Below are 17,619 nucleotides of genomic sequence, written 5' to 3' on the forward strand. Positions count from 1 at the left end.
TCAGTGGTGGTCTTTTTTTTCACCTGAGCTTTTTTTCACATGTGCTCTCTCTCTCTGCCAGGCCCTTGTGGAGTAATCCAACAGAGTGACCATATAGTGTTTAAAGGGGAATTCACATTTTAGCTCTTCAACAGGGCTCAGGAAAGTTACGTTGGTCTGTTTCAACCATGTAAGAAAGCCATACAGATTGCGGTCACAGTGGAACCGATTCATCGACAGGTTGATGAACTGGAGAGAGTGGAAGGTCACAGGGTCTGGGGAAGCTAGGAAGTTGTTTGAGAGGTCGAGTGTTCTCAGGGTTTGGGGGAAAATATCAATTTGAAGGTGCGTCAAGGAGTTGGAGGAGAGGTTGATTTCTTGTAACGAGTTCAGACCATTGAAGACACCGTCTGGGATAGACTGGAGAAAGTTGAAGCTTAAATCAAGAGCGATTAATTCCACAAGATTATCAAAAATAGTCAGGCATCTCCCCTGAGACCAGATGGTCTGCAGTGAACCGTCATGAAGGTCCAGCACTCTTAAACTGTTTGATTGAGGCTTGGCAACGTTGCCACTGAGGATGCACCACTTGATCAAGTTTCCACCAAAGAAGAGATTCTGGAGTTGCTTCAGTTGAGTTAAAATGACATAAACATCCTCCAAGTCTGTCAGTCTGTTGTCCTCAAGGTCGATATGGATACTGTTACTGGCAAACTGCACGAGACTGCCACGTGTCTGTAACTTGTTGTCTTTCAAAAGGAGATATTGTAAGCTTGGTAGTGACGCAGGAAGACCTAACTTCCGGAGAGAGTTTCCACTTAGATCTAGCATTCTTAATTTGGCAAGTCCTCTGAATGACCCATATCCCAATGTGCCAATATGATTATGAGACAAGTCTAACACTCTAAGGTTTGACAGATTAGCAAATGTATGAGAATAGATTTCCCCTAAAAGGTTATGTGACAGGTTGAGAATCTGCAAATTGTCCTGAAGACCTTCAAAAGCATCTCTAGAGATCTGATTGATTTGGTTCTGTGAAACATTGATTATTTTCGCTTCTTTCAGTGGACTAAAAACACGCGGTTGCAAAGCAAATATCCTATTCTTAGACAAGTCCAAAGTTCTCACTGAGCTATTCTGGAGGCCTTCAAATGTTCTGTGGTCTGGATCAGGGAGGTTGTTGTGTGAAAATCCTTTACCCATGGATCCAGATATTATGAGATTATCTATCTTAGTTCCCTCAATTACTCTTAAAAATGTTCTCAATCTGTCTGCGCTGAACCTATTGGAGGACAAGACAAGTGTTTTAAATGACATCCGTCTGAAAGGATTCCCACATCTTTCCCAGTTAAAATTTTCACTATGCATGCCATTAAGCTTGACTGAGTCCAAATTCAGAAGTCTGAAGTGTTTACCCTGGAAACCAGTCAGGTCAGCCTCACTTATCTCGTTGATATTGTTCAACTTGAGATTCAACTCTGTCAACTTAGTCAAGTTTGAAAAAAATAGAGCAGGCTGGAGTCTTCCAATTCGGTTACCAAAGAGATTCAATGTCTCTAGGGCCAACAGAGGCTGCAGGTAGCTTCCTGTCAAAATGGACTCATTCAATGAACAATAATCCAAGTCGAGGTCCCTTAAATTGGACAGTCCCACGAATGCCTTTGGCTGCAGTTTGAGGCCCACATTAAAGCCCAGCACCAGCCGGATCAGGTTTCTCTGTCTGTGGAAGGTGTTGCTCCTGATCACAAGAGGAGTGAGCTGCCTTCCAATGTCCAACTCCTGCAGCTTATCGAGGCCTGAGAGTGACGTGTCATTGATCTCCCTGATGTAGTTCATCTCCAAGTACAGATGGGTGATGTCGGGCGGCAGAGCAGGGACCCAGAATAGTTTTTGGGAAGTGCATGCAGCAATTGAGCCATAAATAGGGCAGGCAGGCGAGCAGCTGGACACCTGTAGGTTAAACAGATGACATTTGGGATTTACTCAAAATGTAAGAAGAGAGGGGTGAAGAGGTAGAAAGTAATATGCTCCAGTAATATTCCCGGCCTAAACCATGTGCTAAATGTTGCTGTAAGTGATATTTTTAGGTTAAAACAAAAAGATCTATCTTCTGATAGTAATCATTCCTAAAGATCGTCTCTCCACCTCTTTATAGACAGAAATTACGTTTTTCAGGTGAGTTGCTAGTTTCTTCCAATCAGGAGAGATAACCCATTTATCAGCTTAAATTTGATAATGTTTCAGTCCCAAATTTGTCTAATCGTTATTTTGTTTCATCACTTACAATTTCACTTGTTTATCCTGTATGAGTTCTCTCTCTCCCGATTGGCAAAAATTGGTATCCTGACTGTAAAATGTATCTTCTGTTTACTAAAGAGCTGGAGAGCCAGGGAGACCCCTATTACTGAACAACCACTCTATGAGTACGATCAGAATATAGAGCAATTTAACACTTATTTTAAGAAAAATAATTTAAATCATCTTGAATTTAGAATATTTTCGTCGGGGAACTCATTCCCTGATAGGTCCCCGTTCTGCACATAATGCATTACAAAATAAATACATTATTTCATTTTTTTAACTTAATTCAAACACATACAATAAAATAAAATGTTGTAACATGAATAAGGTATGGCAGTACTGTAGTAGCCTACATTGCATACAGCTCTACAAGGACCTCAATTGAAACAAGACCGCAAGGACTTTTTTGAACAGACCTTTTAGACAAAGTATCTGAAATGTAACTGTGCTGTTTTACATTTTTGCCTAATAAAATATTCAATCAATCAATACCTGTAGGTATACACCAATAACCACTTGAAGAGCCAGCATCCACATTGTTGCCTTGCGAGAGTGAGGAATTTCAACAAATAGGTAGAATTAAATACATGAACACATCGTACAATTAAATAAATTATAACTGAGGGATGTGGCATGCAGTCAGTTGTATCTTCATCAGTTCTGTACCATGAAGAACATGACCCTGCTGTATAAATACCACATGGACACTAGTTTCAACATTTAGGATATTCCAGCTTTATGGGGAAGGATGTGTTTTCAGACGTCATTGAGAGGTTCATAGTCCACTGGTGCTTCCACAATGTTTGATTTGTTGTTTTTTAAAGCAAACACATTAAGTGATTGTCTAATTGGCTTGGATTAAAATGAATGATGGTTGTGACTGTCACCGACAAATGATTTCTTTCCACCTGTAGCCCATTTATAATGTTATTTTAATTTGTTATGTTTATGTCAATACAGTGTAAGACTGACAATTTGTGTAACTCAATTTACCCCGGTTGAGTCAGTCATAAAGTAGGCAAATTGAATGTCAGTAATTGAGAACTGTTATGGAATGTTACAGCAGCTGAACGTTTCTCCTACAAAGATTATATTGAGTCTTACACACCCTGGAAACTGGATTTGGTTCAATCTTGATATAAATTACCATTGCTTTCCCTTCACCATTCCATTCAAATGCAGTTGGGATATTTCAATTTAAGAATTATCTTTCTCATAAGATTAATACATTATTAAACATGCAATTCTTCATGGAAAACATGTTTTTGATAAATACATTCAAAAATGTAGACATCACCCCAAAATTGTGAGTTTCACTGAATAAACCAGAAAGAGTGCTTGCATGCCATAAACATATCTATGTTGGATACAGGATAGGGACTAGGGACATCTGGGCACCTCGATGTAAGATTGTCTATTTTGTCCACAATTTTAAAACATTTAATATTTGACAAATTGTCTTAAGTAATGTAAAGTAGGCCTATACATGATGTGAACATGCATGGTACATCATCAGACTTGAACTTGTAGCAATTGCAGAAATATTAGACCTTAATTGTCAAATATTTAAGCATGTTCTAATCATGCATACTTTACTTTACTTGTCCTGTAACCTCTATATTTAGACAGAAACAGACATTTTTTCTTCAATAAGAAGTTTCGAAAGGGAGTCGGTCTGCAACACAGATGCCTGACCAGAGTGTCCCAGCACTTTGTGACTGTTAGGGTTAGGCTCTGTCATTAGTACAGTGCCTTTCCTATGACTAGTGATTATCATGTGCAGTTGCGCTGGGGGATTCCCTCTTTTCTAAATCATTGTTTAGAAACTCCTCAAGAACATCTCTTGAAAAACACGCCAATGCTTCACTACTGTACATATCAATGATATTCCCATCCCAAATCCTTCATTTCCACTGACCAGTTTTAAGTCAAGTTTATTTATAATAACTCATTGTCAATACAGTCAATTCAAATGTTCTTCACAAGTGTGCCCAAAGACTATGTTTAGTAACATTTTGTACAGACATACTTTGGGCAAGCTAGCACAACTTTTAAGATCACGTGAAAAATCACACTTTTATTAAAGGACAGGATTTTTTTTTTACAGGAAGTCAGGATATTTGAAAGGAGAAACATTGCATTTGTGTTCATTAAATGTGTTCTCTGCACTGGCTCCCCGTAGCGGCTCGCATTCAGTTTAAAACCCTGGTGCTAGCCTATAGGGCAGTGAAAGGAACAGCTCCTTCTTACCTCCGGGTTTTGGTCAATGCCCACACCCCTGCCCGACCACTCCGGTCTGCCACCTCGGGGCGACTGACTCCCTCCCCACTCAACGGTCCTTCTGGTCGATCGACACGGTCACGACTTTTTTCTGTTCTGGCCCCACAGTGGTGGAATGAACTTCCCACTGATGTCAGGACAGCAGAGTCACTGCCCATCTTTCGCCGCAGACTGAAAACCCACCTCTTCAGGAAACGCTACCCTTCCTCTTTGCCTGGCCTACTTGTTGTTAACTCGTTGTAGGAACTATTGTTGTATTGTTGTATTGGATCTATTAGCTCGTGCTCATTTGATTTGGCTATTTTATCTCATGTGTTTATGAAAGTAGATAGCTGATATATTGCACTTTTACCTTAGCGCTAGGTATACTCTTGACTTGGTTGCTTGTTTTTACAGGAAATGCACTTAAGACCTCTGGTGATTAGTAGTTTCGTTCCCTACCTATGTTGAATGCACTTATTGTAAGTCGCTTTGGATAAAAGCGTCTGCTAAATGACTGTAATGTAATGTAATGTTCAATATTAAATAATTCCATATCTTGTTTTTATATTCCACTTGTTATGAGTTCACATTGACCAACTTTTCTGAGATATAGGCATTTTCCTACAGGCCTACTAAATTTATTCTCTGGGCACATACATGGGCCTACTATTTACCATACCATATTTCGCAATTCCAAAAATTCCTAAAACGTAAGATAGTCCTTTTCCCAGAAACTTTCACAACTTTCCTGTCTTTGAGCTGATTGTCGGTCCATTACAGAGCCTCATGAATCATGATTGTAATGCCTCAGATTGCCACACTGTGGCAGGCCAAATAAATTAACTGAGTGCACCCAGTTACTGTTGAACTTGATCATCAAAGGATACTGGCCTAACAGTAAGCATAACAATGTGACTAAATAACTACAATAAATATAATCAAATATATAAAAAATGTAAAAAATTAAAACAACAACATTATCCCATTTCACTGTCTTGAAGAAAACTGTTGTTCCCTGGACATTATGTAGACAAACACTATAGCCTTACTGCGGGACTATAAGCTAAATATTGTAAATTACAACCTCACCTCACATAGCCTACTGTACATACAATCATGGAATGGTGAAATACGTTCGAATTTCAGTCAAAGTCTATTCAATTTGTAATGTAAGCCAAAATGACCTATTGACCCCATTGTGTGTGTGTGTGTGTGTGTGTGTGTGTGTGTGTGTGTGTGTGTGTGTGTGTGTGTGTGTGTGTGTGTGTGTGTGAGCGCGCACATGTGCGTGCGTGCGTGCATGCACGTTTACTTATCACATAGAACTGCTGAATTTCACGACTGTCGGAGTATGACAGTTTTAGCCAAATAGGGAGAAAGACAGAGACATAGAGGGGCTTGACAGAGCTCAAATTACAGATTAAATGCTTTTTGTCCAATTTCTTTTGTACAGTTCAATGGCTGTTTGAGTTGGCTGTCATCCATTCATATAGTACTCAGTGGTGTAAAGTAACTAAGTACATTTACTCAAGTACTGTACATAAGTACACTTTTGGGGTATGTTTTACTTTACTGAAGTATTTTCAATTTTCAGTTGGCCTACTTTTACTTCTACTCCACTAAGCTACATCTCAGTGGCAAATAGTATACTTTTACTCCACTACAATTATTTGAAAACTTTAGTTACTAGTTACTTTGTAGATTTTTTTGTATTATTACAAAACACACATTGCCCACTTCAGCCTTCATTTCGGCCATTTGAAAATAGCTGATCTACAAGCTTGTGGATCTGCTATTTCCAAAATATTTTTTATACATTTGAAAACTTGTGAAATGTGACATTCTGCATAATGACTACTTTCTACTTTTGGTACTTACTGCGGTCACGCTGGCCGCTCTTCAGAGAGATTCGGTCGCACCAGCCGTGCTTCAAAAATGATTGCGCAGCTACGTGGCTTTTTACGGTTAGGCGAACTGATGGTGCGTTCAATGAAATCGTAAATCCCAGTTACTTCAATATATACATGTAAAAATGTAATAAAACAAACTAAAAACATTGTTTGTGTCTAATGTTCTCGTCTGTGATTATTACCGAAATGTTTTACTGCACAAATTATTAATAATAAAATATTGTAATATTACAGAATCCCATACAGTTTAATGTATGTTTTTGGGAAATCATAAAGAAATCTAAAAACATAGTTATCACCCAGCAACTAAATGTTATTGTGCCCATGTGTGTCCTTTACAATATGTGATTATTACCAATATATTTTACTGTACCGATTAACAATAATAAAATATTGAAATATTACAGAATCCCATCCATTTCAATGTGATTTATCAGAAATTCATAAAAAATTCAAAAAAATAGTTATCACCCAACAACTATATATTAATGTGTCCCATGGTCTCTTGTACACCTGTGATGATTATCAATATGTTTTACAGCAGCAATTATTAATAATAAATTATTGAAATATTACAGAATCCTATCCGTTTCAATGTAATCTTTAGAAAAATCATAAAAAATCCAAAAAACATAGTTATCACCCAACAACTATATATTAATGTGCCCCATGGTCTCTTGTACACCTGTGATCATTACCAATATGTTTTACAGTAGCAATTATTAATAATAAAATATTGAAATATTACAGAATCCCCATCGATTTCAATGTAATCTTTCAAAAAATCATAAAAAATTCAAAAAACGTAGTTATCACCCAACAACTATATTTTAATGTGCCCCATGGTCTCTTGTAAAGCTGTGATGATTATCAATATGTTTTACAGCAGCAAGTATTAATAATACATTATTGAAATATTACAGAATCCCATCCGTTTCAATGTAATCTTTAAAAAAATCATAACAACAACTATATATTAATGTTCCCCATGGTCTCTTGTACACCTGTGATGATTATCAATATGTTTTACAGCAGCAATTATTAATAATAAATTATTGAAATATTACCGAATCCCATCCGTTTCAATGTAATCTTTAGAAAAATCATAACAAATCCAAAAAACAGAGTTATCGCCCAACAACTATATATTAATGTTCCCCATGGTCTCTCGTACACCTGTGATGATTATCAATATGTTTTACAGCAGCAATTATTAATAATAAATTATTGAAATATTACCGAATCCCATCCGTTTCAATGTAATCTTTAGAAAAATCATAACAAATCCAAAAAACAGAGTTATCGCCCAACAACTATATATTAATGTTCCCCATGGTCTCTCGTACACCTGTGATGATTATCAATATGTTTTACAGCAGCAATTATTAATAATACATTATTGAGATATTACAGAATCCCATCCATTTCAATGTAATCTTTAGAAAAATCGAAAAAAAATCCAAAAACATAGTTATCGCCCAACAACTATATATTAATGTGCCCCTAGGTCTCTTGTACACCTGTGATGATTATCAATATGTTTTACAGCAGCAATTATTAATAATAAATTATTGAAATATTACAGAATCCCATCCATTTCAATGTAATCTTTAGAGAAATCATAAAAAATCCCCAAAACATAGTTATCGCCCAACAACTATATATTAATGTTCCCCATGGTCTCTTGTACACCTGTGATGATTATCAATATGTTTTACAGCAGCAATTATTAATAATACATTATTGAAATATTACAGAATCCCATCCGTTTCAATGTAATCTTTAGAGAAATCATAACAAATCCAAAAAACATAGTTATCACCCAACAACTATATATTAATGTGCCCCTAGGTCTCTTGTACACCTGTGATGATTATCAATATGTCTTACAGCAGCAATTATTAATAATGAATTATTGAAATATTACAGAATCCCATCCATTTCAATGTAATCTTTAGAAAAATCATAAGAAATCCAAAAAACATAGTTATCGCCCAACAACTATATATTAATGTTCCCCATGGTCTCTCGTACACCTGTGATGATTATCAATATGTTTTACAGCAGCAATTATTAATAATAAATTATTGAAATATTACAGAATCCCATCCGTTTCAATGTAATCTTTAGAAAAATCGAAAAAAATCCAAAAAACATAGTTATCACCCAACAACTATATATTAATGTTCCCCATGGTCTCTTGTACACCTGTGATGATTATCAATATGTTTTACAGCAGCAATTATTAATAATAAATTATTGAAATATTACAGAATCCCATCCGTTTCAATGTAATCTTTAGAGAAATCATAACAAATCCAAAAAACATAGTTATCACCCAACAACTATATATTAATGTGCCCCTAGGTCTCTTGTACACCTGTGATGATTATCAATATGTTTTACAGCAGCAATTATTAATAATGAATTATTGAAATATTACAGAATCCCATCCATTTCAATGTAATCTTTAGAAAAATCATAAGAAATCCAAAAAACATAGTTATCGCCCAACAACTATATTTTAATGTTCCCCATGGTCTCTCGTACACCTGTGATGATTATCAATATGTTTTACAGCAGCAATTATTAATAATAAATTATTGAAATATTACAGAATCCCATCCGTTTCAATGTAATCTTTAGAAAAATCATAACAAATCCAAAAAACATAGTTATCACCCAACAACTATATATCAATGTGCCCCTAGGTCTCTTGTACACCTGTGATGATTATCAATATGTTTTACAGCAGCAATTATTAATAATAAATTATTGAGATATTACAGAATCCCATCCATTTCAATGTAATCTTTAGAAAAATCGAAAAAAATCCCAAAAACATAGTTATCGCCCAACAACTATATATTAATGTGCCCCTAGGTCTCTTGTACACCTGTGATGATTATCAATATGTTTTACAGCAGCAATTATTAATAATAAATTATTGAGATATTACAGAATCCCATCCATTTCAATGTAATCTTTAGAGAAATCATAAAAAAATCCAAAAAACATAGTTATCGCCCAACAACTATATATTAATGTTCCCCATGGTCTCTTGTACACCTGTGATGATTATCAATATGTTTTACAGCAGCAATTATTAATAATAAATTATTGAAATATTACAGAATCCCATCCGTTTCAATGTAATCTTTAGAGAAATCATAACAAATCCAAAAAACATAGTTATCACCCAACAACTATATATTAATGTGCCCCTAGGTCTCTTGTACACCTGTGATGATTATCAATATGTTTTACAGCAGCAATTATTAATACAGAATTATTGAAATATTACAGAATCCCATCCATTTCAATGTAATCTTTAGAAAAATCATAAGAAATCCAAAAAACATAGTTATCGCCCAACAACTATATATTAATGTTCCCCATGGTCTCTCGTACACCTGTGATGATTATCAATATGTTTTACAGCAGCAATTATTAATAATAAATTATTGAAATATTACAGAATCCCATCCGTTTCAATGTAATCTTTAGAAAAATAGAAAAAAATCCAAAAAACATAGTTATCACCCAACAACTATATATTAATGTTCCCCATGGTCTCTTGTACACCTGTGATGATTATCAATATGTTTTACAGCAGCAATTATTAATAATAAATTATTGAAATATTACAGAATCCCATCCGTTTTAATGTAATCTTTAGAAAAATCATAACAAATCCAAAAAACATAGTTATCACCCAACAACTATATATCAATGTGCCCCTAGGTCTCTTGTACACCTGTGATGATTATCAATATGTTTTACAGCAGCAATTATTAATAATAAATTATTGAGATATTACAGAATCCCATCCATTTCAATGTAATCTTTAGAAAAATCGAAAAAAATCCAAAAAACATAGTTATCGCCCAACAACTATATATTAATGTGCCCCTAGGTCTCTTGTACACCTGTGATGATTATCAATATGTTTTACAGCAGCAATTATTAATAATAAATTATTGAGATATTACAGAATCCCATCCATTTCAATGTAATCTTTAGAAAAATCATAACAAATCCAAAAAACATAGTTATCGCCCAACAACTATATATTAATGTGCCCCATGGTCTCTTCTACACCTGTGATGATTATCAATATGTTTTACAGCAGCAATTATTAATAATGAATTATTGAAATATTACAGAATCCCATCCATTTCAGTGTAATCTTTAGAAAAATCATAAGAAATCCAAAAAACATAGTTATCGCCCAACAACTATATTTTAATGTTCCCCATGGTCTCTCGTACACCTGTGATGATTATCAATATGTTTTACAGCAGCAATTATTAATAATAAATTATTGAAATATTACAGAATCCCATCCGTTTCAATGTAATCTTTAGAAAAATCATAACAAATCCAAAAAACATAGTTATCACCCAACAACTATATATCAATGTGCCCCTAGGTCTCTTGTACACCTGTGATGATTATCAATATGTTTTACAGCAGCAATTATTAATAATAAATTATTGAGATATTACAGAATCCCATCCATTTCAATGTAATCTTTAGAAAAATCGAAAAAAATCCCAAAAACATAGTTATCGCCCAACAACTATATATTAATGTGCCCCTAGGTCTCTTGTACACCTGTGATGATTATCAATATGTTTTACAGCAGCAATTATTAATAATAAATTATTGAGATATTACAGAATCCCATCCATTTCAATGTAATCTTTAGAGAAATCATAAAAAAATCCAAAAAACATAGTTATCGCCCAACAACTATATATTAATGTTCCCCATGGTCTCTTGTACACCTGTGATGATTATCAATATGTTTTACAGCAGCAATTATTAATAATAAATTATTGAAATATTACAGAATCCCATCCGTTTCAATGTAATCTTTAGAGAAATCATAACAAATCCAAAAAACATAGTTATCACCCAACAACTATATATTAATGTGCCCCTAGGTCTCTTGTACACCTGTGATGATTATCAATATGTTTTACAGCAGCAATTATTAATAATGAATTATTGAAATATTACAGAATCCCATCCGTTTCAATGTAATCTTTAGAAAAATCATAAGAAATCCAAAAAACATAGTTATCGCCCAACAACTATATATTAATGTTCCCCATGGTCTCTCGTACACCTGTGATGATTATCAATATGTTTTACAGCAGCAATTATTAATAATAAATTATTGAAATATTACAGAATCCCATCCGTTTCAATGTAATCTTTAGAAAAATAGAAAAAAATCCAAAAAACATAGTTATCACCCAACAACTATATATTAATGTTCCCCATGGTCTCTTGTACACCTGTGATGATTATCAATATGTTTTACAGCAGCAATTATTAATAATAAATTATTGAAATATTACAGAATCCCATCCGTTTTAATGTAATCTTTAGAAAAATCATAACAAATCCAAAAAACATAGTTATCACCCAACAGCTATATATCAATGTGCCCCTAGGTCTCTTGTACACCTGTGATGATTATCAATATGTTTTACAGCAGCAATTATTAATAATAAATTATTGAGATATTACAGAATCCCATCCATTTCAATGTAATCTTTAGAAAAATCGAAAAAAATCCCAAAAACATAGTTATCGCCCAACAACTATATATTAATGTGCCCCTAGGTCTCTTGTACACCTGTGATGATTATCAATATGTTTTACAGCAGCAATTATTAATAATAAATTATTGAGATATTACAGAATCCCATCCATTTCAATGTAATCTTTAGAAAAATCATAACAAATCCAAAAAACATAGTTATCGCCCAACAACTATATATTAATGTGCCCCATGGTCTCTTCTACACCTGTGATGATTATCAATATGTTTTACAGCAGCAATTATTATTAATAAATTATTGAAATATTACAGAATCCCATCCTATTCAATGTAATCTTTAAAAAAATCATAAGAAATCCCAAAAACATAGTTATCACCCAACAACTACATATTAATGTGCCCCATGGTCTCTTGTACACCTGTGATGATTACCAATATGTTTTACAGCAGCAATTATTAATAATGAATTATTGAAATATTATAGAATCCCATCTTATTCAATGTAATCTTTAAAAAAATCATAAAAAATCCCAAAAACATAGTTATCACCCAACAACTATATATTAATGTGCCCCATGGTCTCTTGTGCACCTGTGATGATTACCAATATGTTTTACAGCAGCATTTATTAATAATAAATTATTGAAATATTATAGAATCCCATGCATTTCAATGTAATCTTTAAAAAAATCATAAAAAATCCCCAAAATATAGTTATCGCCCAACAACTATATATTAATGTGCCCCTAGGTCTCTTGTGCACCTGTGATGATTACCAATATGTTTTACAGCAGCAATTATTAATAATAAATTATTGAAATATTGTAGAATCCCATGCATTTCAATGTAATCTTTAAAAAAATCATAATAAATCCCAAAAACATAGTTATAACCCAACAACTATATATTAATGTGCCCCATGGTCTCTTGTGCACCTGTGATGATTACCAATATGTTTTACAGTAGTATTTATTAATAATAAATTATTGAAATATTATAGAATCCCATGCATTTCAATGTAATCTTTAAAAAAATCATAAAAAATCCCCAAAACATAGTTATCGCCCAACAACTATATATTAATGTGCCCCATGGTCTCTTGTGCACCTGTGATGATTACCAATATGTTTTACAGTAGTATTTATTAATAATAAATTATTGAAATATTATAGAATCCCATGCATTTCAATGTAATCCTTAAAAAGAATCATAAAAAAATCCCAAAAACATAGTTATCACCCAACAACTATATATTAATGTGCCCCATGGTCTCTTGTACACCTGTGATGATTACCAATATGTTTTACAGCAGCAATTATTAATAATTAATTATAGAAATATTATAGAATCCCATCTTATTCAATGTAATCTTTAAAAAAATCATAAAAAATCCAAAAAACATAGTTATCACCCAACAACTATATATTAATGTCTCTTGTACACCTGTGATGATTACCAATATGTTTTACAGCAGCATTTATTAATAATAAATTATTGAAATATTACAGAATCCCATCCTATTCAATGTAATCTTTAGAAAAATCATAACAAATCCAAAAAACATAGTTATCGCCCAACAACCATATATTAATGTGCCCCATGGTCTCTTCTACACCTGTGATGATTATCAATATGTTTTACAGCAGCAATTATTATTAATAAATTATTGAAATATTACAGAATCCCATCCTATTCAATGTAATCTTTAAAAAAATCATAAGAAATCCCAAAAACATAGTTAGCACCCAACAACTATATATTAATGTGCCCCATGGTCTCTTGTACACCTGTGATGATTACCAATATGTTTTACAGCAGCAATTATTAATAATGAATTATTGAAATATTATAGAATCCCATCTTATTCAATGTAATCTTTAAAAAAATCATAAAAAATCCCAAAAACATAGTTATCACCCAACAACTATATATTAATGTGCCCCATGGTCTCTTGTGCACCTGTGATGATTACCAATATGTTTTACAGCAGCATTTATTAATAATAAATTATTGAAATATTATAGAATCCTATGCATTTCAATGTAATCTTTAAAAAAATCATTAAAAATCCCCAAAACATAGTTATCGCCCAACAACTATATATTAATGTGCCCCATGGTCTCTTGTGCACCTGTGATGATTACCAATATGTTTTACAGCAGCAATTATTAATAATAAATTATTGAAATATTACAGAATCCCATCCTTTTCAATGTAATTTTTCAAAAAATCATAGAAAATTCAAAAAACATAGTTATCACCCAACAACTATATATTAATGTGCCCCATGGTCTCTTGTAAAGCTGTAATGATTATCAATATGTTTTACAGCAGCAATTATTAATAATAAATTATTGAAATATTACAGAATCCCATCCATTTCAATGTAATCTTTAGAAAAATCATTAAAAAATCCCCAAAACATAGTTATCACCCAACAACTATATATTAATGTGCCCCATGGTCTCTTGTGCACCTGTGATGATTACCAATATGTTTTACAGCAGCATTTATTAATAATAAATTATTGAAATATTATAGAATCCCATGCATTTCAATGTAATCTTTAAAAAAATCATTAAAAATCCCCAAAACATAGTTATTGCCCAACAACTATATATTAATGTGCCCCATGGTCTCTTTTGCACCTGTGATGATTACCAATATGTTTTACAGCAGCAATTATTAATAATAAATTATTGAAATATTACAGAATCCCATCCTTTTCAATGTTATTTTTCAAAAAATCATAGAAAATTCAAAAAACATAGTTATCACCCAACAACTATATATTAATGTGCCCCATGGTCTCTTGTAAAGCTGTAATGATTATCAATATGTTTTACAGCAGCAATTATTAATAATAAATTATTTAAATATTACAGAATCCCATCCATTTCAATGTAATCTTTAGAAAAATCATTAAAAAATCCCCAAAACATAGTTATCACCCAACAACTATATATTAATGTGCCCCATGGTCTCTTGTGCACCTGTGATGATTACCAATATGTTTTACAGCAGCAATTATTAATAATAAATTATTGAAATATTATAGAATCACATGCATTTCAATGTAATCTCTAAAAAAATCAAAAAAAATCCCCAAAACATAGTTATCGCCCAACAACTATATATTAATGTGCCCCATGGTCTCTTGTACACCTGTGATGATTACCAATATGTTTTACAGCAGCAATTATTAATAATAAATTATTGAAATATTATAGAATCCCATGCATTTCAATGTAATCTTTAAAAAAATCATAATAAATCCCAAAAACATAGTTATAACCCAACAACTATATATTAATGTGCCCCATGGTCTCTTGTGCACCTGTGATGATTACCAATATGTTTTACAGTAGTATTTATTAATAATAAATTATTGAAATATTATAGAATCCCATGCATTTCAATGTAATCTTTAAAAAAATCATAAAAAATCCCCAAAACATAGTTATCGCCCAACAACTATATATTAATGTGCCCCATGGTCTCTTGTGCACCTGTGATGATTACCAATATGTTTTACAGTAGTATTTATTAATAATAAATTATTGAAATATTATAGAATCCCATGCATTTCAATGTAATCCTTAAAAAGAATCATAAAAAAATCCCAAAAACATAGTTATCACCCAACAACTATATATTAATGTGCCCCATGGTCTCTTGTACACCTGTGATGATTACCAATATGTTTTACAGCAGCAATTATTAATAATAAATTATAGAAATATTATAGAATCCCATCTTATTCAATGTAATCTTTAAAAAAATCATAAAAAATCCAAAAAACATAGTTATCACCCAACAACTATATATTAATGTCTCTTGTACACCTGTGATGATTACCAATATGTTTTACAGCAGCATTTATTAATAATAAATTATTGAAATATTACAGAATCCCATCCTATTCAATGTAATCTTTAGAAAAATCATAACAAATCCAAAAAACATAGTTATCGCCCAACAACCATATATTAATGTGCCCCATGGTCTCTTCTACACCTGTGATGATTATCAATATGTTTTACAGCAGCAATTATTATTAATAAATTATTGAAATATTACAGAATCCCATCCTATTCAATGTAATCTTTAAAAAAATCATAAGAAATCCCAAAAACATAGTTAGCACCCAACAACTATATATTAATGTGCCCCATGGTCTCTTGTACACCTGTGATGATTACCAATATGTTTTACAGCAGCAATTATTAATAATGAATTATTGAAATATTATAGAATCCCATCTTATTCAATGTAATCTTTAAAAAAATCATAAAAAATCCCAAAAACATAGTTATCACCCAACAACTATATATTAATGTGCCCCATGGTCTCTTGTGCACCTGTGATGATTACCAATATGTTTTACAGCAGCATTTATTAATAATAAATTATTGAAATATTATAGAATCCTATGCATTTCAATGTAATCTTTAAAAAAATCATTAAAAATCCCCAAAACATAGTTATCGCCCAACAACTATATATTAATGTGCCCCATGGTCTCTTGTGCACCTGTGATGATTACCAATATGTTTTACAGCAGCAATTATTAATAATAAATTATTGAAATATTACAGAATCCCATCCTTTTCAATGTAATTTTTCAAAAAATCATAGAAAATTCAAAAAACATAGTTATCACCCAACAACTATATATTAATGTGCCCCATGGTCTCTTGTAAAGCTGTAATGATTATCAATATGTTTTACAGCAGCAATTATTAATAATAAATTATTGAAATATTACAGAATCCCATCCATTTCAATGTAATCTTTAGAAAAATCATTAAAAAATCCCCAAAACATAGTTATCACCCAACAACTATATATTAATGTGCCCCATGGTCTCTTGTGCACCTGTGATGATTACCAATATGTTTTACAGCAGCATTTATTAATAATAAATTATTGAAATATTATAGAATCCCATGCATTTCAATGTAATCTTTAAAAAAATCATTAAAAATCCCCAAAACATAGTTATTGCCCAACAACTATATATTAATGTGCCCCATGGTCTCTTTTGCACCTGTGATGATTACCAATATGTTTTACAGCAGCAATTATTAATAATAAATTATTGAAATATTACAGAATCCCATCCTTTTCAATGTAATTTTTCAAAAAATCATAGAAAATTCAAAAAACATAGTTATCACCCAACAACTATATATTAATGTGCCCCATGGTCTCTTGTAAAGCTGTAATGATTATCAATATGTTTTACAGCAGCAATTATTAATAATAAATTATTTAAATATTACAGAATCCCATCCATTTCAATGTAATCTTTAGAAAAATCATTAAAAAATCCCCAAAACATAGTTATCACCCAACAACTATATATTAATGTGCCCCATGGTCTCTTGTGCACCTGTGATGATTACCAATATGTTTTACAGCAGCAATTATTAATAATAAATTATTGAAATATTATAGAATCACATGCATTTCAATGTAATCTCTAAAAAAATCAAAAAAAATCCCCAAAACATAGTTATCGCCCAACAACTATATATTAATGTGCCCCATGGTCTCTTGTACACCTGTGATGATTACCAATATGTTTTA

General features: G+C 32.3%; 1 protein-coding gene across 1 annotated transcript in view; it reads right to left on the minus strand.

The window, feature by feature from the left end:
• Positions 1-17,619, minus strand: part of LOC311062940 (toll-like receptor 5) — a gene marked incomplete at both ends in the record, with an annotated part of 43,800 nt that continues 26,181 nt past the window's right edge. Inside the window, one exon of the mRNA XM_084082159.1 lies at positions 1-1,929. Within this exon, the coding sequence (XP_083938285.1) occupies positions 1-1,929 (1,929 nt within the window). The remainder of the gene's footprint in view (positions 1,930-17,619) is intronic.

The sequence above is a fragment of the Gymnoscopelus microlampas genome, assembly GCF_963454915.1.
Source record: "Gymnoscopelus microlampas genome assembly, chromosome: 16".
Taxonomy (NCBI): domain Eukaryota; kingdom Metazoa; phylum Chordata; class Actinopteri; order Myctophiformes; family Myctophidae; genus Gymnoscopelus; species Gymnoscopelus microlampas.